At 43.9% G+C, this 24,536-nt stretch overlaps 1 protein-coding gene across 1 annotated transcript in view; it reads left to right on the forward strand.

The window, feature by feature from the left end:
- ABTB2 (ankyrin repeat and BTB domain containing 2) overlaps window positions 1-24,536 on the forward strand; it is a 109,307-nt gene that overhangs the window by 49,768 nt on the left and 35,003 nt on the right. Inside the window, exons 2-3 of the mRNA XM_079308781.1 lie at window positions 20,573-20,719; window positions 23,067-23,277. Coding sequence (XP_079164907.1) covers window positions 20,573-20,719; window positions 23,067-23,277 — 358 coding nt within the window. The remainder of the gene's footprint in view (window positions 1-20,572; window positions 20,720-23,066; window positions 23,278-24,536) is intronic.

The following is a 24,536-nucleotide window of genomic DNA, read 5'->3' on the forward strand; positions in this document are numbered from 1 at the left end:
GCATTTGCTGGGTAAGCTTGCATATTCTTTGCATTTTGTTGTGTGACTACTTTGCTGTTCTCTGAATTGTTATTTTTAGGTGACATTCAGGCCTTTGTCTTTCTCCTGGATACCAGGTTTTCCAGATCCTGGTCAGAGACAGATTCCAGGTTGGCTCAGCACCTCCCACTTGACTCAGAAGTTCTTGCTGCTTTTTTTATCTTGCTGAAAAATAGCTGGAAAACTATTATAGTAATAGGTAGATAATTTTAGTCAGGGTGTTCAGCAGTTTAATGTAGTAAATAACAGTTTGGTGGTGCTCAAAAGCATCTGAGTATATCTTTTTCATTTAATTCATTATTACAAAATTCTGAGGCAAGTCCAACAGAGAGGGATGGTGGGGTGGAGAAGGAGTTTTCTCTGTAGTTTTGAGGTTCTTCTGTTAGAGAAGACGGATAAAGTGTGATCACCATTCCAGATTCCAGAGACCAGGTTCTCTCACTTCTTTTTTTTTTTTTTTTTTTTTTTTTTTTTGCCTACACAACCTGTAGCCCAACACTGTGTGCATTGTTTGGGCAGGAACCTCTGATTACCATATGATTCACAGCCCTGCTGTGCCACCAGCTTGTGTCATGCATGTCCTGCTCCCACACCCACAGTACTCGCAGAAATCCTCTGCTCTGCTTGGATTTATTTTGTTTCTTTTGTAATAAAAAAGGGTGGCTGAAAACCTCAGTTGTGGAAAGCAAGTGTGGTCAGCTCTGACAAGGATTTTTTGGCTTTCCTTTCGCTTTTCCTCCATGTGTGTTTACACACAGAGCACAGCCTTGTCTTTCCTCCCCAGGCCAGGATCCAATTACACTCTCCCTGTGCTGTTCCCGCTTTTACTCAGCTACCATCCCAAATCTAGCTGTTAACACAAGCCTCCTGCAGGTTCTACAATCTGTGTGTGCCAGCTTCAAAAGCCACCAGGCTGGTGCTGATGTGACATTAGTGACATTAGCCTGGCTGCTTATTTGCACAGCCCCTGCTCCTCTCATCTCCAAGCTCCAAGTTTTATCCTCAGTCATATGGCAGGGAAGGAATTCAACCTGAAGGTTGCTTTCCACAGCCTCTTATCTTGGGGATGGAGCTTGTGTGTTGGGATGGAATCCTGCTCCTTATCTTCAGTCAGTCACTTGGGATTCATGGGGCAAGTTCCAGATGGAGCCATGGCCCTGAGGGTGGCATTGCACTGGATGCTCTTCCTGGAGATCCTCTTGACATGGACAATGGTCCTACCCCAGGGGACAGGAGCTTCTGTGGCTGAGTGCTGCTTACACTGTGCTCTATCCCACTGGATACCAGTGTGGGGATCCAGATCCAGGCATCAGGATCTTCAGGACAGAGCTAAATCTCAGATATTCTGGTGGCCCAATGTGGATTTTCATCTCAATTAATCTGTTTCCAGTGAAACCCTGCATAGTCATTTAAACCACTTCATTGTTTGCAAGGCTCTGTCCCTGAGCAAGCAGAGAAATGTCACTTGTAAACCACAAAAACTGGAAGAGAATTGAGTGTGAATAAGCCTTTTCTGCCCCTTTCTATAAGGCTTCAGATTTTGATCTAATGAGCCAAATATACCAAGTGCTTTTTTGGTGTGAGGATTTCCCCCCCAATTCTTTGTTATCCATCATACCTTATTTTAGCCCTTTAGTTTGGTATTGCATATTCCCAGTTAGACTTTTGTTGCCTTAAACTGGAAGGGAACCACTGTCTTAATACAGTTTCTTTTTCAGAGGAGTTGGAGAGATCGTCAAAAACTTTTTTCACTCCTGGTTGCTGCCTTAGTGGTTCTGAACCATGCAAACCTGCACACTTTAGTTGGTGAAATACTGTGTGAGCAGATGATTTGTGTTTCCTTGGCCAGCACAAAGCAGAAAATATTCCAGTGAAGGTGAAAGTGTAGAAATGCGAGCAAGAGCTGCCTCCTTGCAAATTCCTCAGCCCTTGCTTCCAGTAGTATGAACTACAGGTAGTACTTGGGGTCTTCTGCTGTTTTCTTCTTGGCTTTTAGGGTTTTTTGTTTGTTTGTTAATTCATCAAGACTTTGTACGTGGCAGGATAATCTGCTTACAATAATGGGCTGTAAAACATATCAGGAATAATAATAATTTTTAAAAGTTAGTTCAGTCTAGTTTGTGATGTGATTTATGGGCACTCCAAAATCACTCTGCTTCCAGATTGCAGGATCAGATGATGTTAAATAATAAAATGAACAAGGAATGTTTATTGGAAAAACAAAAAAAAAGACTGTGGAGCAGCAACTGTGTTCTGTTTGGTGAGGAGAATGTATGAATGCAGCAAAGAGATTAAAGAGGCACGAGGATGAGCCAAGATGTTACACTTTTTAAGAGGTCAGGAAGGGGAAATTCATCTCTTTCACAGCCTGGCTGTGAGCCTGCCAGCCCTTGGTCATGACCTTGGGAAGGCAGCAGAGAAGCTGCACTGACCATTTACTTGCCTTTTATTTTTGGAATGGATTGGTCTGGAATTAAAGTAAAAATCAGTCTCTTACAGGATGAAATAAGCTCTTTTTTTTGGCTCTGCCTGTCACAACCTTGTCTGCAGTTCAGCCCCAAGGGATGGAGCAGCAGGTCCTCACAGAGGCGATGTTATTAATGGCAGATGGAGTTGGAGTTACTCAGAACCAGGCAGGGAATGTGGAAAACTGCAAGGAAAGAAATAACTTTCTTTTAAAGATGACAATTGAAATCAGGAGTAAAAGTTGAGGGTGATAAGTGCAATTTCAGCATGGATTGGTTCCATGCAAGAGGGTGATGCTGGAGTGGGGTGGGAATAGCTGCACATACAGTCCAGCCAGGCTGGGCTGCAGGGAAAGGTCTTTTCCTCCTCTGGGAAGTTCCATGGATCACATGCTGCAGATGGCAGCCGTGTGAGTTCATTACTCATTGCAGAATTATGGCAAACTGTCCTCTCTGCAGCCTCTGTGTCAGTCTGAAACAGAAAAAGCCTTTGCTCAGAGAGAAGCTGTGCTGCAGAAATGAGCCTTGCCCATCAAGAATTGAAACTGTTACTATTTAATAAAAATTCCCGTGTTATTCCTCAGTTCCCAGGCAGGAAAAAGGAGGCATGGAGTAAAATGTCCTAACTGGGGGATGCAATCCCTGAAAAACAATGTCCTTCTGTGCTCTACCTTGTGACAGACCAAGCCTCGTGCTCATCTCCTGCTCCAAGGCTCCAACTTTCCAACAAAGTGAAGCTTTGTGTGAAGCTCAAAGTGAAGATGGCTGGTGAAGCTGGGTGTCTTTTAGTCTCACCACAACAGATTGATCTTCTTTTTAAATTTTCTTTAATTGATTTTTTTCCTGTCTCTGGTCAGACAGTGTTAATAAAGGGAATTTTCTGTGTGTGTGACTGGTGATGTTGAAGTCATTTTCCTGCTCCCACTGGCGTGCCCTGGCTTGCCTTTCATCTCTCTTCAGGCTTTTAAAGGCTGGGGAGACAGCAGAGAGGGATTTAGTCTTATCTCATAATTTGTTGTAAAACAGCTTCTTTGCTGCATAATTTGGTTTGGAAACGTAAAAAAAACTGTATTTTTATCAGGACACAGATGTTGCCACAAACACAGAGGCAATGAGCAGCACCTTTGGTGGATATGGAGGGAACTTCTGTGTTCTTTCCTGGCTCTGCTTTGTCCCTGCACTGGTTGAGAATCAAGGATTTAATTGCAAATTCCAGAAATCTGTAATTGCAGCAACACCTGTCTCACCATAGATGAGAAAGTGCTTGTTTTTCAGGTTAATACTTGTCTTGAAGCAGCTGCTGACTTTGTCATGGCTGTGTTCACTGAGAGTTGTCTTGCTCTGTGTTGGTTGGGGTTTTTTTTTCCCCCAAAGAGTTCTTTGGAGGAAAACCAGAGTTCTGACGTTGCCTTGCTTTGATGCTGATATATAGAGTATTATGTTTTATATAAAGCAGCAGGCTAATGCTCAGCCTTTGGTCTCAGTGGATCAGGAGTTTAGTGTTCAGTTTAGAGCTTTTCCCCTGTGCAGACTGAGAGCTTTTGTCTTGCCTTGCTGCTTCCTTCCTTTGCATCTCAGCTTTTTCCTTTCCAAGCATCTCCGAGGCATGGTCTGTGGGAAACAGGATTGTTAACTGTTTAACAGATGAGAAACCAGGGGAAATGCCTTAGTCACATGATGTAGTGGCAGACTGGAATAAATTCAGTATTTCTGCTGCTGGCTCCCAGGAGCTGTGTACTAAACCTACTGTTGCCTTTCCAGCCTCCCAAGGCTTTTCCCACTCCAACATCTCTTTCTGCATAGGCTTAAGGTTTTTAATGCTGCCTCAAAATAGTTGTCCTTCTCTTCTGAGAATAGAGAAGTTTTTCTTCAAAATACCTTCCCTCCCCCAGTTTTTATTTTATTTTTAATCATTCCCTGCTGAAAACCTCCACATCAATCTGATCTCAGCTTGTCCTTCCAGCAGGAGAGAGGGGTTTGCTCAGGCCCCATCCAGAGCTGGGAATGTCAGCGCCTCTCTGGTTATTTGGGATGTGTCTGCAATGCAATAAATCTCATCTTGTCATTCTAATGGTACAATAACTTGGAAATTAAAGAAGTCAGCTGGGGGAATATGTGTGTGCACTGGAAAAATCATGCCAGAATGCTGTGCTGGAACAGGGCTTTGGATATTGTTGTGGAAAAATCTTGGAAGTCGTTAGTCTGGTGCACAGGAGCAGTGAAGCAAAACAGAGGTGCTTGTTTAATGAAGGAGAAAATAGGAGAGTGGCAGAATGAATGTGTCCATTCCTCCTGGACTCTTCCATTGTTTTTAGGTAGAGGTGCATGCCCCTTGTTGGCACTATCCCTCAGGAGAAAGGGCATGTAAAGAAAACAAGCCAGAGGGTAACCAAAACAATGCTGAAGGAGGCTAGCATGGAAATGATTTTTTTTTTTTCTTGTACCTCCCAGCTGAAGATGCTGAATAAACCATATCCATATGGAAATGCCTTGAGCTTTTAGGCTGTCAGGCAGGTTCCATGGAGGATATTGCATAAATCTGCTTGGGGGAAATGGATTTCACCTGAAAATGGCACCAGGTGCCCTGTGGTCACCAAGATGTGCAAACAGGAAAAGAATTACTGATAAGCCCTTCTGTTCTGCCACCCTTTCCCCTGACTTCCAATGCACTGGGTTTCCTGGGGCACCAAGGGCTTTGATGGCTGTGCCTCTGTTTCTCCTGCTGGAAAACAAAGACAGTGATACAGATCTTTGTTTTATACCAGGTATTGTTTGAAACTTCAAACTGCTTTAAAAGGAGAAAGGACCAAGGCGATTCAAATCCATAAATCAGTGTTTCTGCAAGGAGTGGTTTGGGTCTATTCATTGCATCTCAGAAGAAAAGAGGAATTGTCAGTTTGTTTTTTCAGTCTTTGACATGAAAAGAAATTCAGAGACCTTTTCCTTCCTACCTAAGAAATGCAAAGATGGAAATAGTTGCTAAAGGCTCCAGTTAGACCCAAACCTCAGCTTTTAACTGTGTTTAAAACGAGAGTGGTGGTGGTGGTGGTGATGTCTTCAGTGAAGCCTAAACCTGAACCTAATTTTGACAAATATGGTGTGTCTGTGTAGTGTGCCCAAATGCTTCTTCACAGCTTTTCCTGATAGTTTGAAATCCACACTTCAGTTTTCACGCAGATGTGGATAAAAACAAACAAAAAACCCTAAACAAACAGCCACCAACCCCCTGTGATTTTCCTCCTCGGTGCTTGGTGAGGAGAAGAGAAATGCTGATGTATCTAAAGTGCATTTTCTTTTATACAAACTACAGAAAGTGAAATAGGGAATGAAACCTGATGCAACAAACGCTCTTTTATTTGTGGAGAAGACATTTGGCAGCAGAAACACAAACGACAGCATAACCTCATTGAAACAGATGACCTCTGTTTGCCCTGTAAAATTTCCTGCATTCTACTTTTCATTAGCTATTTGCTTATGTGGTTTATGTATTTTATAGATTAAAAAAATTACATAAAATATGAACTATGGTATGATTTAGACCTAACATGGCTCTTATGGATGATGTGACCAAGCTTATGAGAACTGAGCTCTCTGTGGTTGGATGCAATGTGGTTCTTACTTGAGTCAATGCTTAAGTGGTATTTTTCCATCTGGGGATGCCCATGGAGGTTTTGGGTCAGGATATGCTGATAACATGGAGGGACCCTCTTCATCCTGGGATGATGTACTGAAAGCTTTAGCTCAGACACTAAATGCTTTTGGTTCAGAAAACTTCCCCCAGCCCAAAAGGATTAAAGATGATTATATTTTGCCCCAGAGTGTTAATGCTGGTCAGATTAATAGGAGATTACTGGAGCTGTTAAAGAGGATTCACCATTGTAAGAACCCAATGTTCAGAAGCAGAACCTCATTTCATACCTTTTTTCCTCAGAATGCTCCTGTGTGAGGAGAGAGAAAGAGAAGAGAGAGAAAGCCTCTTTCCAGGAAGCACTGCTGATGAACTACCTTGTTTAATGTGCAAGAAAGTTCTTTTAGATGCTTCAAGATAAAAGGCATCCATAATGCTGCTCAGAATTAATGATGTCATGCCAGCTCCATCAGAGAGTTTATGAGTCTTGGCTTCTTAGATCCTCATAAAATAGGTAATTTATCAGTGCTGCTAAATGAGAGAAATCACCCTGCAGCTGCAGTGGGGAGCACTCAGGCTTTGATTGCAGTGGGAGAGGAAGAGAAGGTTGTTGGATGAGCTGTCATATTGTAACTGCTCAGTGCTGTGTTTTATTTTGGAGGGAAATTGTCTCCATATTGCAGAGGTGTTCTCTAATTATGATCTTTGAATTACATAAGTGTCAGCTGACCTCTTTGCATGTGCTGTGCTTTCCTTTTGTGAAAGTGGCACCACAGAATTCCTTGGCTTGCTGGCATTATACTTAATTATAACTCATCAGCAACACCAAGGGCTCTGTGGATTTTGGGTTGGAGTTCCCTAGTAGTCATCCCTCTTTCAGCATGAACCAAGAAAGCTCAAGTTGAGTACAGAGAGTTCTGGGAGCGTCACTCAAGAGACGCTCACTGCCCTAAGAATCTTAAGGTGCTTTAAAAACAAACAAACAAACAAAAAAAACCACAAAAAAAACAAAAAAAACCCCACCAAAACCATATTACCACTCCCACCAAAGCCAACCAACAACCTCAGGAATAGAGAGGAGAAATCCTTTGTTCCTGGTCACAGGGAGAGTGAGTTTAGGAGCAGCTTGACCATCAGAGCTGCAGAGAGAACCCAGACCTCCTGCAAAACCATTTGTCCCTGCCTGTGGTACCAGCAACTTGCTAATTTGAGAGCAATATTGTTCCAGTTCTCAGGGTATCTGGGCTGATGTAATATTCTTGGCTACAGTCAGGTGGGTCATAATAAATTTTCTGGAACTACTTCCAGTTCTCTGTTTCTTTTCTTATAAACAACTTCTTGCACTTGGCAAATTCCATTTGCTTCAGAATGCCAGAACTGTGGATAAGTTTTCTACTGACTTCTAAAAGTAAGTCTTTTACTATTTTCTCTGAAAGCAGAAGAGATTAAGTTTAAGGGGTTTTACTTAATTTATGATTTTTTCAGCATTTCAGTTTCTGTTATTTCTACAAGATGTGGTGGCACTGGCAGGGTGTGATTTTGTGGCAGTTTAAGCTCAACTAAATCAGGGGTGCTGCAGTCTCACCCATCTTTTTTGCCTCCAAACATTGTCCCATTGCCCTTTTATGCCTGCACTTGCATTTATGTGTTTATACAGTGCTTACACTGAGGCAAGGAATTGATGTAACCAAAGCTGATCCTGCTGAGGGAGTATATTCCAACTTGGACAAAAGCAGAGGCCAGGAGCACAAAGCTTGGGACAAAGAGGAGCAGGGCTGCTCTCACTTAGGATGTAGTTCACTGGAAGTTTAAAACAATGTAGATGGTAATGAGAGCACCTTCAGCTCATTTTTAATGCCCTGGGTCTCTGAGATATTGCCTCTTATCAGTGAAGTGTGGAGAGACAAGGGTGGAATCCAGCCTGGAGCACACAATATCGATGAAATTTCATCAGAGAGGAGCTGACTCAGTCCCCAGCAGGTTCAACAGGTGTCACTCACCTGTGGGATTTGAGCATCCCAGGCTGTCTGCACCCAGATCCAGAGCGAGCAGGGACAGCAGCCCAGGCACAGAGCCCTTGTTTTCACAGAGCCAAGGCTCAGGTTACAAACACAGGACAAACATGACTCTTTTCTTGTTTTGGACAAGGCATGCACCTCTGCATCTGGAAAATGCCAGTGGTGGAGGCTGCAATAGCTGCAGGACTTGGAAGTGTTTGCTGCTCTCAAACCCTGCAGCTTTGCCACCAGTCAGTGGTGCAGTGCATTTTGACCACCATTTAATATAATACAGTACAGCTCCAGCTACTGCACATGGCCAGAATTGAGAGGTTTGGCCTTGACTCCCACTGAAGTTTTCTCTGTGTACACAATTTTTTTTTTCCACGCATTTGTTATTGGCAAAATTGCAGTTGCCAGATTTGATCCAAATATCTGCTTTTTGCTGACGGCTTTGTATAGTTCTGTACTTTGGCAACTTCACCAGATACCAGGGAGAAGGCTGGGGGTGACCTGATTGCAGCTTCCAGTACCTGGAGGGAGCTGCAAGAAAAATGGAGAGAGACTTGGGACAAGGGCTTGAATTGAAGTGACAGGATGGGGGGAATGGATTCACATTCCAGAGGGCAGGGTTAGATGGGTTATTGGGAAGAAATTCTCCCCTATGAGGGTTGGGATGCCCTGGCACAGGTTGCCCAGAGAAGCTGTGGCTGCCTCATCCCTGGAATTTTTCCAGGCTGGGTTGGACAGGGCTTGGAGCAACCTGAGATAGTGGAAGGCGAACATGGCAGGGGGTAGGAATGAGATGATTCCTTTAGATATGATCCCTTCCAACCCAGACCATTCTGTGAGATACTGAGAAATCTTTTCCATCTGGCCCTTTCCTAGGTGCCATCTAGGACCTGCTGGTTTAGTGGTAAGAATAGGATTACAGGCAGAAAGTCAGAATAGAAGTCTTTTCTACTCTAGAGATAGTTTTGGTGGGAGCTGTAGGGACATTTCCCAAGGGGAGATGGAGGAGATGGATTGCTCTCACCTGAGTGAGAGCAAAATGCAAACAGGAGCAGTGCTGCTGGAGATCAGGATTCCTCCTGGCTTCACACAGCACAGATTTCCACATTAGTTCCTGTCAGCATGGAGACCCCTTGACATTATTGGGTCAAAGAAAGGTGCTAATCCATCACAGAAAATGGCTTAGCACTTGATTTATATTCATTTATCTTTTCTCTGCACAAATGCTTTGTTCCTTACCCTGCTTTGAATCAGGCCAGCCTAATATATTGGCATTTCAATCATCATTTGGCTCCCACTGAGATGAAGAAGCAGTGGTTGGGCCTGCAGGGTCCTAACAGTAAATCAGTGATTTATTAGGAAGAACAGGGCAGGAAGGTGAAGATCATCTTGAAAATAGGTAGTGAGGAGACTGCTGCATTTTTCTGTTTGTCTGATTTTCTGCTCTGAAGAATTATTAAACAGCAAAAAAACCACAAATTAAATCTGAGTAGCTTCAGGTTTTGAAACATAGTCTTAAAAAGTTGAGTAATTAATTTTTTTATCTTATTATGGTGATCTTGAAATTATCCCAGGCAGGGCCATTGGAAGCTGAATGACTTTGCCCACTCAGCTACAGAGGGTATCAAGTTCCATCAGCATGTCCAGCTCTGCTCAATCACCCTTTGTTTGTTGTGCCACTTCTCAGGGAATGGGATGAGGGCAAGGGAGACAAATGATCCTGGGGGTTAAAGGATAGAGAGTGTTACACATTCCCCAAGAATTTTTAGAAAAAATATTTCCAAGGTGAAGGTGCAGAATTGGCTCTTATTTATAGCTCTGTTTCCCAGTGCTCTCCCATTCTTTCACTGATTTCTTCCATCAGGGAATATTTAGGGCTTTTTTATTCCCCCTTTTCCTTTTCCACCATCCTTCTTCTATGTATCTATTCCCATCCTGTCTGAGTCTTCTATGTGCTCCTTTCTCTTCCCTGTTGTTACTATTGTATTACTTTTGGGGAAAAAGATTGTTCTAAAGTACAGTTTGAACTCCAAATAAGTTTCTGTTTCAGATCCAAGTGATGTTCCCTATCTCCTGTTCCAGTCTGTTCCCACCCAGAAGTGGAGCTGCAGGGCAGCCCAGTTTTAGCCTTTACCATCTTGTCCTTTTTTAGCAGAACAGACTTTTATTCGAGCTGTCACTTCAATAATTCGGTGAAAAGAACAAAAAAGAGCATTCTTAGACAGTTGAACCTCCCTAAATCTGCCTCTGCCATGGTTCTTTTGTTTAATTCTATGACAAATTTAACCAACAAAATAGAAAATAGGGGTCTTATTTTGTACCTTAATGACTACAGAAGTTTTTTGGACAAAGGTCATACTATGATTGTTCATTAAAATCAAGAAGTTTTTCCAGCTGTATAGTTTTTTGTCAATTAAAGGATCTTGCTCTAAAAAATTCTTTCATTTTGCTTCTGCTCTGAGGTAATTTTCCCTGTTCTTCCATAATATGGCCTGAAATGATGAAAAACGGTTTTATTTTGTTTTGTTTCTTCATTTCACCTCTACAAATAACAATTTTCCAAGTGTCAGGAAAATAATTGCATGCTATCAAATGGGGTAAATGGAAAGTCCTGTGCAGGAAAGCCCTGAGACAACACAACACTGTCAAAATCAATTGGCTGAATGCTTGAATCTATTATGGATCTGCTGCATGGATGTGATGGAGATGTGAAAGTGTATTTTAAAAAATGAAATAAAAGATTTGGATTATAATTTTCATTCACTAGACAGGTGCTATGTTAGAAACCCAGAACATGTGGTAGTGTTTCCAAATTCTTCAAAGAACCATGGCCATCCTGAGAACTACTGTTTTTTATGCTTATGCAAAAAATTGCTGTTTTAAAATAAAATACTGGTTTCTTTAGAATTATAAAACAATGCTGGGGATCCATTAGTCAGAGTAGTTTCCTGACCAAGTATTCTTAATGTAAATGTCTATAAATAATATAGTTGCAGCCTCATTCTTTTGGAAACAAAATTCAAAGAGGTCCTGTTTGAGCAGCAAATACTTGCTCAGGGCAGTTATATTTAGGACTCTAATGGAAGTGTACAAGTTATGCTTTTTATACAAACTATAAATGGCTACAACCAAGAGACTCAGACTTTGAAATGCACTTGGCACTCGTGCAGTGAGAGCGACAGGCTAGAGCCTTGTAGTACAGTTGGGGATTTTTTTTGTTGTTTTTTTTTGCCTGCCAGCTTTACAAATATTGCCAAATTCTTACGGCGTTGCCACCCCTAAAGGGCACTTTCAGAAATAGATTTTGGATCTGCTCTCACTTGGGACTGGTGTGGAGCCTTGGAAGGGCTGAACCCTGAGTGCAAGTGTGATGAGCAGGGGATGGGGGTCAAGAAAGAGGAATGCAGATGCAGAAGCAAAATAGGTGCTGAAGCTGTCCTGGGAGGAAGCCAGGCGTGAATGCAGATAGTGTGGGATGGTCCCTGAGCACCACACACGGTGCAGAAATGGGCTCAAAGTGTGGCAGAGACCGAGGGTAAAACCCAGCAGTTGGTGAGTAAATGGAATTCCTCAGCTTCACTTCTGGGTGTCCAAACAATTGGTCATTGTTGACAAGATCTCCAGGATGCTTTGATGTGAGGAAGCAGAAAGTTGCAAAATACTGTCATTAGTAAGAGACTAATCAGCTGTATTGAGGGGGAAGACTGCCAAATACTTCCAAGTGTTTGTTTGAGGAAATGAAAATTAAGAGAGGCACAGCTTCTGTCCTGGGCTAGAATTGCTGCCGGTCTTTAGCTATCAAAATACTCTCCGAGAGCAAACCCTGCCTAATGGTGCTTGTCAAACACAAACATTGTTATCGGCATGGTGGAGCTTTGTGTTTGCCTTGTCCCAAAAGCTTTTGCTAAAATTGAGCTGCGGGCAGAGCTGGGGTAAAAATGGCAAAGCTTGTGATTCACGAATTACTCATGCACGTAAAGGCTGCTGAGAGCGATTTACTGCGCTGAAACACTGTTCAAGATTAAGCTGGAGGTATCAAATCTGCCTCTTTTTCGGTGAACTGCTCACAGCACACCCGCCCCAAGTTTTGTGTTGTCTGCCTGGTGACTCAAGACCTGAATCCCTTTTGTCTGCAGGCAGGGCAGGAATGTGCTCATCCTGGTGAGCCTCCAAGCCTTGCCCTCCTGAGGTCAGGCTTCACAGTCCCAGCACTGCACTGTGTTTCTCTTAGATAAAATTTCAATTTTATATTGAGTGGCAGATGCATATTTCACCCTGACAAAACCCCAGCTGCTGTTGCTGACAGCTAAAGGAGACAGTCCCTGAGCTGCCTAAAAAATTTCTTTAGGAGCACTAAGTTGGTTACTGCTGAGTTCCTATTTCCTCATGGCTTTTTAAAAATAAACTGAGAGTAATCAGCTCTTATGACACTCTGATATTTTAGCTCATTAACTGATGTAATTGTAGCCTTGATGTTTATTATTAAGTGACCATGGTTTCTGAAATCTGATTTTAATGGCTTGCAACAGCCAGGAGAGGCTAAGGAGGGTAGATTTTATCAGGCCAAGGATTCTCCTGTATAAAGAAGCTGCCATGCAGGGATAATTTCTTCCAAAAAACTGCTCTGGAATATGTTAGATGAGATTGCACTAGATTATTCTGGAGTGCTGCCCTGGCCAGATTCTCCATCTTGACATTCCCTAAGAAAAGGAACTGGGAGTGACAGAGGATATAAATTTACTATCCTCTTTGTTTGGCAAGCATACAGATCATGGGATGTATAAATAGAAGAATTGAAGGCAAGTAAAGGGAGGTCATTATGGGATGTACAAAGAGCTTACTCAGAGCACATCTGGGGAACTGGGCATGATTCAAAGGCCAGATTACAGGAAGGACAGTGAACAATAAGGAACGGGTTAGAAGAGGGTATTGTGGTGGCTATGAGGGCTCGAGCTGGTGCCTGCAGCACCAAGAGAAGCTGGTTTTACTGTAAAAGCACATAAATTGGAGACTTCTAAAGAATTCCAAGGGAATGGAGACAGAGCCCTCTTCCTAAGTTTTCTGATCCACACAGCAGTGCCACTGAAGGACTCTTACCTCTGCTTACCTGTCATACCTCTCTCCCTCTTTCAAGAGCAAAGCTTGTTGGTTTTTTTAGCTTGCTTATATATATATGTTGGTTCTTTATAATTTCTTACGATATTTCTGCTCTGTTTGTCAGAATAACTCTCCAATATTGTATCCACATCCAAATCTCTACAGGGTTAAAATAATTTTGCTTTCCTTAAGCTTCTCACAGTTGAGTAGAGCTTCTCTTCTGATGTCCTAAGCTCCACTGAGATGCAATTAAATATTGTCACAGTATCTGTCCTTTCATCTCAGAAGTAGCTGCATCTTGGGGAGCTTTCTTGAAGGTAAAAAGGGCTTTATAAATGAAAAAAAAAAACTGTTGGTAAGGGGCAAAAAATGTACTATTGACACATATAGGAAATGGGGACACTGGTAAATGTTGAACAGTATGAAGGAGTAAGCTGAGGATGAGAAATGAAACAAAAGCACTGCTGCTGTCACACCACCCTTACCAGGAATGAAGTAATATCCTCATTTTCCAGATAAGCAGGATGAGACACTGAGATTAATCAAACTGGTTGGGGTTTACACAAGTAGGGAATTCTAAGTCTTCAGCCTCTTGGACCACAGTCATTTTTTGGCACAGGATTCTGGTTTTGTATTTCTTTCACAGCGTTCATGATCTATACCACTCCTTATAAAACTTTGTTTTCATTGATATTTCTAATCCAGTACAGGGTTTTCTCTTTAGTGTGCTGTACTGGATATTGAAAATAAGAGTTCTGGAAACATGGATTTATTGAAAATTGGTGGATTTTTTAATAATGATTTTACAGTGTAGTGCAAGTCTTTGCCTGCCCTTGGGCCCTGCATAAAAGAAAATCACATGTACAGAATTCCAAAAGGATCAACCGAGTTTTAGGGATATGCTTGTTGACTTGTGAGCACACACACTCCTCTTCAGAAGTAGCTGTAGGAAGTAATAATAGTAGGAAACATTTACAGTTTATATTTACAGATTATATCCCCAAAGGCCTTTTATTAGGACATATAAAACAGGAAGCATAGTTCCACAAACCTTGATTTAAAGCCACGTAGTTATTCCACTCATTTTCAGTCTCTGGATCTGGATCTCTGGGAGCAATGCTCTGTGCTGACCATTTCATACAGGGAATTTGAGCAGGGAGCAATGGCTGTGTGCTGGCCAGTTTCATACAGGGAATTGGAGTTGGGAGGGTTGGGCTTTGCAAAGTGCTGGTTTTGGTGCAGGAGTTTTGTGGTTGCTTCTCTTCCTTTTGTCCACATTTCCCCATCTCAGAAATGGGAATGAGGACAGTCATTGTGCTGTGCTTTTTGGCAGCCGTGACAATGCAAGCCCAGGATATGTTCCCTCGTGCTTATGTTCAATTAAGTGCTTGAGGCCAGGCCAGGTTAGTGGTTGTCCAGAAGACCACAGGGATATGGAAGTGGGATTAATGACTCAGTAAACTCGATATTAAACCAAGGCCTCTCTCCTACATTTGTAGTCATTTGCAAGCCAGTATATCACAGCTGGATTCAAATAGAACACAGATACTTCCTACCTTTGTCCAATTCCACTATTTTCATAGCAAAAGGGAGGTAAATGTGTGGTATGAAGACAGGCACAGGCAGTTTCCTAGGACTAGAGAGGCATTTGTAGTGATGGTCCATAGGCTCCTGCCCTTTCCTTGGCAGCGTTGCTGTGAGCTCCATGGCTTTCCCTGATTTTTAGACCCAGTTGCTGCAGTGACCTGCACCCCAGGAGAAAGGGGGTGATGAATTTTGAGAGTGCTTTATAACTCTCTCCTAGGGTATTTTGGTACTTAAGCAATGCCTGCTGACACTGAGCCACAGGAAGACTGTGAGTGTGAAGGCAATGCATCTCTGATGACATTCCTGAAGTCCAGGTTTTGTTAATTTGGAGAGGATATGGTCTCTTTGGGCAGTAGGACCAAGTCTGAGGGCTGTGTGACTCTGAGGTGTCCAGAAGTGTCCCCTTAGGATGTCAGCTCTTTGGTGGAGAGATCAATAGCACTTGCAGAAAATTTTGAAAACTTCCCCACTTAAAGCTTCTCCCTCCTCTGCTTCTCCTTCTGTTTCCAATTACAGAATTACTGTTTAACGTGGGTGCAGATACAAGAAACTGTGTTTGATTTTTCTTACTGCTGACAAACTGGGGGAGATGCTTGCCTTTCTAGCAGAAGCCACACTCCTTTCCTACATGTGAGCAATTAGGTGCATTGTTACCTGATCACAAGCCTCTCTCACCATCTGTAGCGTGGCTGCAGTTGATTGTAGAGCCTGGTGTGTTCAGGTTTTGAGGGAGCTCCATCAGGAGCACTTTGGTTGCTGTTTTTCAGAGGGGTTCATTTATGTTCTGTCAAAATGATCCCATCTCATTTGATAAAACAGAGAGGGCTTGAGCTTTCCTAGCAGCGGTAGGTCAGCAAGGAGAAAACAGAGCTGCAGGAATTGGCATTAATTCCCGCTGGTGCTCCACACTCGGAACTGATTGGCAAGAGGGAACTGCAGGGCTTTGTGTTGTGTGGGAGATGGGGGAATGGAAAACAAGGAGAGCCTTGAATGCTCCTGGCCATGAAGAATTGCAGGACTTTGTGCAAGGTGACAGCCGTCCCCTTGTCATGGCCGCGTTCCAACGGGGGAACTGCGCTTGCAGCTGAGATTTCCCCCTCAACCCACTGGAACTGGTGGGATTTGGCAACTCGAGCATAGTCAGGTCATCAGTGTCTGCCTTCAAGACTTTAGCCTTGCAGAATTTCAGCTCACAGGGATCAGCTGTCATTCCCACCCCCCAGAATGTTTCTTGAGGAATTTATCCCAAGGCAAACATTGCAAAAGCACACTGATGTAGGGATTCCTACTTGGTTTCCTACTGCATTTTTCAAGCATAATCACAGCACTCCTGGTTGCACACATGGGGTTTTTAGCAGCAATTTATAATGTAGAGAGATGGTTTTGAATTTTCCAAGGGCTTTCTGGTTGGTTTGGCCAAATAGGTGCTTTTTCCCCTACTGTTCTGATTTGTTTCATGGAAGTGTTTAGTTATAAATAGCACATTGTATTGTCCCATGCACTTTGCTAGGTTTATTTTTTTAAAAGGCAGTTTTTCTGTGTCAGTAGTTTATGGTGTATATCCCTGTCCTAATTATATTCCTGATTCTTTGCCTAATCTGTCATGAGCAGAGCCAGTGCATTTCTGAAATAAGGGAATCAGTACCCTGAGCAATTTCCATGAGGAATCCCAGACAGCAGTATTCAAGTGCTTTCCAGCCAAGACTCCTTGGCCTTTTGCCACTTGTGAGTGGCCCCATCTTAACCTCTAGACATCATATAAGTGTTTGAAAGCCATCAAATGGCTGATGAGTTAATCTCTAGGAAGTTGTCTGCCAACATCAAGGGTCCAGGCTGAAGAAAGCCCAGAGAAAACCATTACAACAAGGTAAAAATGATGGCAAGTCCCTTTGCATGACCATGGTGTGCAAATGGTGTGAGGTGTGGAGAGGCCATGGGTGGTTGGAAAGTCAAACATTCCAATCTCAGAATTCAGGAGAAGTCTGCATTTGCCTGTATCTGGAGATCAAAAGAGCAGAACTTGATGCCAGCCTCTGAGTTATGAGGACATTCAGAGATGGACCTGGGGTTCCTTGCAGGAATTGTCCTGCTTGGGGAACTGGATTGACTGCCAGCTTGGAGAATCATAAAATCAGGTAGTGGTTGGGCTTGGAAGGGACTTTAAAGATAATTTAGTTCCAGCCCACCTGCCATGGGCAGGGACACTCTGCCCTACCCCAGGTTGCTCCAAATCCTGTCAAACCTCACCTTGAGCACTGCCAGGGCTGGGGCAGCCACACTTCTCTGGGAAACTGTGCCAGGGCCTCTGCATCTTTATAGCAAAAAATTCCTTCCCAATATCCCATCTAAGCGCATCCTTCTCCAGTTTAAGGCCATTCTTCTTTATCCTGTCACTCCATGCCCCTGTCCAAAGCCCCTCTCCAGCTCTCTTGGAGCCCCTGGCTTCTCCCTGGACCCTTCTCTTCTCCAGGTAGAACATTCCCAGCTCTCCCAGCCTGTCTCCAGAGCAGAGGTGTTCCAGCACGTGCTGGAAGCCACACAAGAGCTTTGCCCAGCCCTGCCCGTGGGGGCCATCACATTACAGCCAAAGCTCTCCACAGAGCTGCTGCACCTCTTAAAGCAGAAAGATGTCCAGGAGTGTGAACAGACTTTTCCCTGGATCTTGCTCAGACTGGAAACATTTTCAGTTGCTGTTAAAAAGCATCAGATTACAGACAACAATTTCAAACTCTTTAGGCAAGCAGAATAATTTGAGTTTAAGGAACTGCTTAACTGGAACTCACCCAGTCGTGGCTGCCTCTTAAGAGCCTTGGCAGCAAGTGCTCGTGAACAGGTTTCATATTTAACTGAGGCAGAATAAATATGGCTTTATTTCCAGCTGCTGTTTCAAAGGCTATGGAAAGATCAGGAACAATTGTTAGCTAGCCATGCTTTAACTGAGAATCAGGCCATTCCAGAGGTGACTTCTGAGCTCCTGATGCTCCTGAGATTTGAGCTAAGCCACACTTGAATTCACAGTCTCTCCTTAACTCCACCAGGGCTTTGATCCTATACTTAAAATCTTAATTTTAAAAAATGCCCGAGTAGTTCATTCCTGCACACTAATTATGTGCTGTTTCACATTGTTTTGTGAGAAAAACACACTTTGGAAAGTCAGGAAATAAAGGTGAATATCAAACAGAGAGTGTTCTAATGTGAATTTTTTTTATTTCAGTTGCAGTTTTGCTTATCTTGCTAGTCATGATTAAAACCAATGTTACCCTTAATACAGAAATGCAGGAATGTGAATGCCAGACAGAAACTGCCCCATGATTTATAACATTGTAACACCTTTTGACTGAAAATTCCATGATTTGAAAAGCAGGAGAGCAAGAACCATAGTTTTGGATAAAAATAATAATCACAAAGCAGTTGCCTGTCATCAAAAAAAGGGATTTTAAAATTGGTATTACAGATTAAGTGCTGTTCCTACTTACAAAGCTTGACTGCAGATGTCCTTGTGCCTGAATTTCTGATCTTAGGAGCAACAATGGTGCTTTTCCTACTCTGTGGAGCTACTGGAAGTGGATCAGATAGGAAATCCTGATTAGGGTGCTGCCAGATAGAGTAGTTGCCCTATTAAAATAGGTGCATTTCTGTTTTGCTTCCCACTGTCTCAAATCAGTGTTGGGAGGTGTGTCCTCATTCCCTGCTTGTACCTTTGGGGACATGCCAGACGTGGGGAGACTTTGAATCCTTATGTCATTCATCCCCCTCTCCAATCCTGGAGAAATCCAGGGAGAATCCCCAGTGGCATTGCTGGCCTTTGGTGAATCCTTTGATGGAGTCTTGGTGAATTCCTTATTCCTCTCTAGTGGGTAAAGGATGCTCCTCAGCTGTGCCAAGGCTGGTGACATAAATCTTGTCCACAGCTATCTTGGATGAGTCATTTTTCCAAAGGTAAATAAATCCTCCCTATTTCCTCGCACCACCTGACAAACTGTGAACCGGAAAATTGAGAAAATGTTGCTGCCTTTCGCCAGCCAAAGTGTTCTGCAAATCTTTATTTTTAATTCCTTGTTAGAAAACAGAACCAACTGAAAGTGGCTGGCAGAGGAAATGTGCCCCATTTCTTTCCCTCTGCCGGGCTCAGCAGAGGAGCTGCCAGTTTCTGTTTTCGCCTCTGTAGAATTATGTGCCTCTATTTGAAAGTTTTGACAAATCAGGCTGTTTTCATTCTCCCTCTGCCATAAATTCAATCCATATGTCTCTAAAACATCCTTTCATAGCTTTGGCATGGAAAAGGAAGTGGCTTGGGCTCTGTATAGTGTATTTAAAGCAAAGCTCTCCTAGTTTGCATGCATGGCTTCTGGTAGCTCTTAAAGCCTCAACTTCCTAATTATTCAGGTTAAGAGGGCATTGGCAGAGTGTTCTCCATTAACTAACAGTGATGTACAGTGAAGAAACACAACAGGATAAATCATTCCCTTATTCCCATCATGTCCAGGAAGTTTTTGATGCAGCCCTTGGCTTTGCCACAAAGCAGGATGCAAAGAGGATGTGAAAAGGGTAGGAGAGATCAATCCAGCATAAAATCTCAGAAGAAAACATCAAGACAAGGAAACAAAAGGTCTTGCACAATGAGCTGCAGGGTTTTATTGGGCAACAATACACAGCACCTATGTGACAGGAGGTCACTGCCACAGGAGTGAAGGATCTCCACATCCCAGCCTGACTTGGGGTCGGGAGGTGAGGGTGGAAGGAAATGTGGGTCTGAGCTGAACTGTATTGCTGTGGGTCAAAGTTGAAAATCAGAAATACAGGATGCAGCAGGCTAAGAGCACAGGCAGTCGTGGCTGCTCTGAGTGGCCTTGTCTGGAATCAGGGAAAATTTGGGCCAGGAGGTGCTGCTGGAGTTGTGGGATGGATCTGTGATTAAAAATGGGGTAGTAGTGAGGGCACAGGTGACTGCAGGTGGCTTTTTGGAGTCCACATGCCCTGTGGATGCAGAGGCACCAGATCTACCCCAGGATGCCACTGGTCAGGCAGGTCACTCTCCCAGCCCAGCCTGTCACACACCCTGCTCTCTGCCTCACATCCTCTCCAGGGTCACATTCCCCCTTTTCTCTGTGCCACACGGAGCAATCAGTTCAGCATTTGTGCTGGTGGAGAGATGTGTGTGGCAAACAGGTGTGTGCACTGTAATTACCTCCCTGATCTCTGTCTCACACAGGGGTCATTTTCAGAGATGGCAATCAGGCAGCCTCGAGCTCCCGGTGGCGCTTGGTGCATCCAGAGGTGCGCACGCAGAAACCACAGTCTGAGCACCTGAAACTGCACGGCAGGTTCAAAGGGCTGGCACAGCCCCTGGTTTTGTTTGCAGGGTTGCAGGGATGAGATGGACTCCAGGCTATATTCCACATCTCTCCAGATCAGGCCCTTCTATCTGGGGAATCTGCATACAGCTGTTCAGCAGCGAGCTGTGTGTGCGTGGCCCAGTTGTTGTATAAACAAGAGTAGAGACTTAACCAAAGCTTTTCATGTAGTTTTATCTCAACTGCAATTTGTTTCCAGCTCTTAAAGGCTGTAGGAACATCCAGCCTTACTCCCTGGAGCCTGTTTCAGCCATTCCAGCGGTGTTCACAGCGCTGTTTGATTTCCTTTGAACTGTTCCAAAATTGCTGGAGGAAGGTGCGAGTTCTGGAGGAATTTGCTTTCCCGCAGGTGTAGGCTGCTTTGTAAGAGGTGTGCTGTGTGCTCTGCCCCAGGTGTGCTGTCCCTCCCTGCCTACTTCAGCCCCTACCACGACGGCTCGGGGTGCAGCGACGGACGGGCCGACGCCTACGCGCAGCTGGAGCTCCGCACCCTGGAGCAGTCCCTGCTGGCCACGTGCGTCGGGAGCATCTCGGAGCTCAGTAAGTTTTTTTTTCTTTTTTTTCTTTTTTGGTTTTTTTTTTTTTTTTTTTTTGGTAGAGGTGTTACTGCCAGCTAAAGTTGGATGCTTCTGGAGGCTCTCCTGTGCATTTGTGGAGCACAGCAAACCTTTGTTTCTGTTTCTGCAGTGGAAATGCCTGGAATATTCAAGGAAAAGTTTTTTGGTTACTTTAAAAAAAAAGCAAAGGAAAAAGAAAGTCTGAGAGCACTCGTAACAAAAACTTGTTCATCCCCCCTCTTTTTTTTTTTTTTAAGCTGAGCAAATGAAATATTCAATTCCTAGAGTGCTCACAAAGCCCCTTTAAAGTAAACAAAAAATGATTTGTGTTTTCCTGGTCTGCTTTTCCCCTTGCAACGTTTCTGCTGGCATCACTTTCTTAGCCTGCACCATCTGAATACTAATGAATGCCAGGGCCAGTAAGGAGTTTGTGTGTTTCACCATTTATTTTGCAACCTGCCTTAGTTTGAGGTTTTCAAATTCCTTCAACACACCTCTATTTATCCTGGAACACAAGAGAACGTTTGTAGCAAGGGCCTGAGATTGAATACAGCTTCCTCTCTCCCTGTTCCCCTGTCCCTGTCTGGCCAACTTGGTCAGTACATCCAGTGAATGGCTCTCCTGATACAGTTGCCTTTTTTTTTTTTTTTTTCAACATTGCTGCCCATTGCCAGAAAAATAGAGTGAGTGTGCAAAGGAGAAGGAATGTTGTTCTGAGCTGAAAATTTGAATTCCAGATGCATTTCTGCTATAAACTGAGCAGAGTTCTGTATTATCATCAGCACTGGAGGATCCGTGATGCTCTCGTAAAACATGCAGATCCTGGAACTACTGAAGTGGAAAGGCAGAGTTGTTAGGAGGATTTTTTTATTATTCTGAAGTGGGTCCTTAAAGCTGAATGTGCTGTACAACAAAGGAGTGGCACAGCTTTAGACTGCAAGCTGAGATTTTTAATACCCCATTGGTCGGAACCACTAAAACTGTCATGTTTAGACATACAGTAGCTTTGTAGGGCTTTCTCCTGTGTAACAGTAGAACCCCAGGGGTTCAGGCTGGCAAATGTAGTGTATTGCTTTTAGATATAAATGAACAAATCATAACTTCCCAAGAATTTCAGAGAGAGGTGTTGCTAATGCAAATGTGGCACCGCTAAGCTCAGGGCGCTTTCCCAGGAGCCAGCTTTGTGATGGGGTGACTATTTCGGTTCCATCCTTTCCCAGTATTGTAACTCTTGGACACAATAGAGCAATGTTTCCTGTGAGAGTTTGAGGGGAATGTAAAGCATAAAGCAGCAGAGATTCTCCCAAGGAAAAAACAGATCCTAACTAAGTATAGTAATAATTCTGCTTACTGGTTGGTAGTCACACTACTCAAAGATGAAGCTTTTAAAGCTTTTTGGAGTTTGTATTGCACCACAACACAAGGAGATTAAACAGAGTTGTGCCTAAAGGAGGCTCATTGCAAAAAGGCCAGATTTGGGGTTATTGCTCTGGGAACTTTTTAAAAATCTGCAGTCCTAGAATTCTGATTGTAACTGTGTGATTCAGGTCACCTTCACCCAGGCCTCCTCGGGTCCATCATGCTCCAACACAGAGCCTGGCTCGAGTTAAGAAATCAAGAGGAATGAGAAGCCCAGAGACCTTCTGGATTGAGCTTCTTATAATGCTAAGGGTCAAATTTCTGGCACAGCTTGAGACAGCCAGCATGATAAAGATTGGCTTTTTAATAAGAGAGTCAGTCTTGCTATTCTGGAGAAACCTGCAGCTAGAGTGAGAATGGGAGCAGCAGATTCCTCAAAGAAGGAATTTCTGTCTCGAACATAAAGTCACTAATTTTCTCAAGTGCCTGGGCAGGAGGGTAGAACAGCATGACCCAGTTGGAAGAAATGGGAGCAGCCTCCTAACAAAAATGAGAGTGAAGAATTGGTGCTGCTGACTTTGTCTTGTGAAACTATTGCTAGGTTGGGGAGAGGACATTTTACACAAAGTCATCAGTAGTTTTTGTAGGCTGGAAAAAAAAAAATCTGTATTTGTGGTGGAAAAAGGAGAAAACCAGCAGTAAACCAGCAAACTCACTGTAAAGAATATGTGGTAACTGAGGGATGTTTCACTTCATGTTTTCTAACTGATTACTTGGTATTTGGAAGAAAGTGCTGCCGAGTGGCAGCCTGAGGGACAGGACACCCTCTGCCTTTGTGGAGGAGGTCCTGTGCACACAGCACACATTCCTCTGAGCTGTGAGAGCTTTGATTTGTTCAAAAAGCGTGATTGAAGGCACTGTGGGTGACTAACAAAGAGATGATTTTGTATTTCCTCTGTGTGTGTGTGCAGGTGATTTGGTCTCGCGGGCCATGCACCACATGCAGTGCCTGAACAGCGTCCGGCCTGGCGTGAGCCCTGCCCGGCAAACCCGGCAGCAGCAGCCCATCTCCTGGTCCCCTGACGCCCTCCACACCCTCTACTACTTCCTGCGCTGCCCCCAGATGGAGTCCATGGAGAATCCCAACCTGGACCCCCCGAGGATGACGCTGAGCAATGAGCGGTAGGTCGCTGAGCCGGCGTGGGGACCGAGCAGGCTAGAAGGGATTTCTGTTGGATTTCCAGGGCAGTTCTGTGGGATGCTACCTATGAGGCATCAGTTATTCCTGCAGCCAGGCCAGATGAGGTTGTCAGCCCTGCCAATTTTGGAAGCCTTGGAACTGGAGCTGGAAAGTGAGCTGGTTTTTCATGCAGTCTTTCCGAGCGAGGCACAAGGCTGTGTGCTGCCAACAGGGCTTGTCTGGAGACCTTGCCAAAAGTACATGTGGTTGCCTAAAGCAGGAAAGGCCTTCCCAAAGAAAATGTTACCTCCTGAATGGTGCCAATTAACAATTGTCATCGTTCTGGGAAAAAGCAACACCGTTTGCTGTGGGGAGGGTTCAGGGGGTTTATAGACATCCCACTGGATTACTCCAGTTGGTGCTGTGTGTCTGGAGTAGAAAGACATTTCTGTAGGAAGCCAGGAGCTAACAGGGAAGGCAGTGGGTCTGCCTGCCTTCTGCCAGCTCCGTGGCTGACTCTCAAAGTAGGGCCATTATTAGAGCAGTCAGAAATTTTCCAGCGGGATGTTTTTTCTCTTGGAAGCCTCCCTGGTTTCCTTCCTGCCCAGCTCATTGGCAGGCTGCCTGACAGGCTGGTGGCACAGGAGAGCTGAGGAGCCCTCAGAGCTGAGTTCCTGGACAGGTCAGGCAGCTCCTGCTCCCCAGTTACATTCTGTAGGGAGACCCAGGCCTCTCCAGACTTGTTTCCCCAGTTCCAAGTGCACATGCAAGTTTCTGTTCATTTCAGAAATTTTTAATGGGAAGTTCTGTTTTCTGGTTATCCTTTATTTATTCTAGCTTGCTTTTTAGATGCCTTTTTAGCCTGCTGGACATCAGGCTGAGAGAAGGCTCTATCCTGGACCTTCCCAAAAGCAGCCTGTGGTTGGGAAGTTTCCTGGTGTGTTGATGTGTTGAGGCCATACTCATAAAATAGAAAAGCAAAATGCTTGTTGGGCAGGTGAGCAGTGAAAGGAGAATATTTCTGCAGTTTTGTAAATAACATGGTTTCTTCTTCCCACCTTGAACTTTACTGTACTCACCCCCAGCTTCTGAAATCTGTATGCAATTGTAGTAACACACAAATAATTAATTACAGAAGTGAAAAAAAAAGGTTACCTTTCTGTTTGATCTTCCCCTGAAATCTTATCAAAAAGAGCAGAACTCTGCAAAGGGAGGGAAGTGATGTACAGATATGAAGAATCAGGAGGAATTAAGTTGAATA

The sequence above is a fragment of the Erithacus rubecula genome (assembly GCF_903797595.1).
Source record: "Erithacus rubecula genome assembly, chromosome: 6".
In the NCBI taxonomy this organism is placed as follows: Eukaryota; Metazoa; Chordata; class Aves; order Passeriformes; family Muscicapidae; genus Erithacus; species Erithacus rubecula.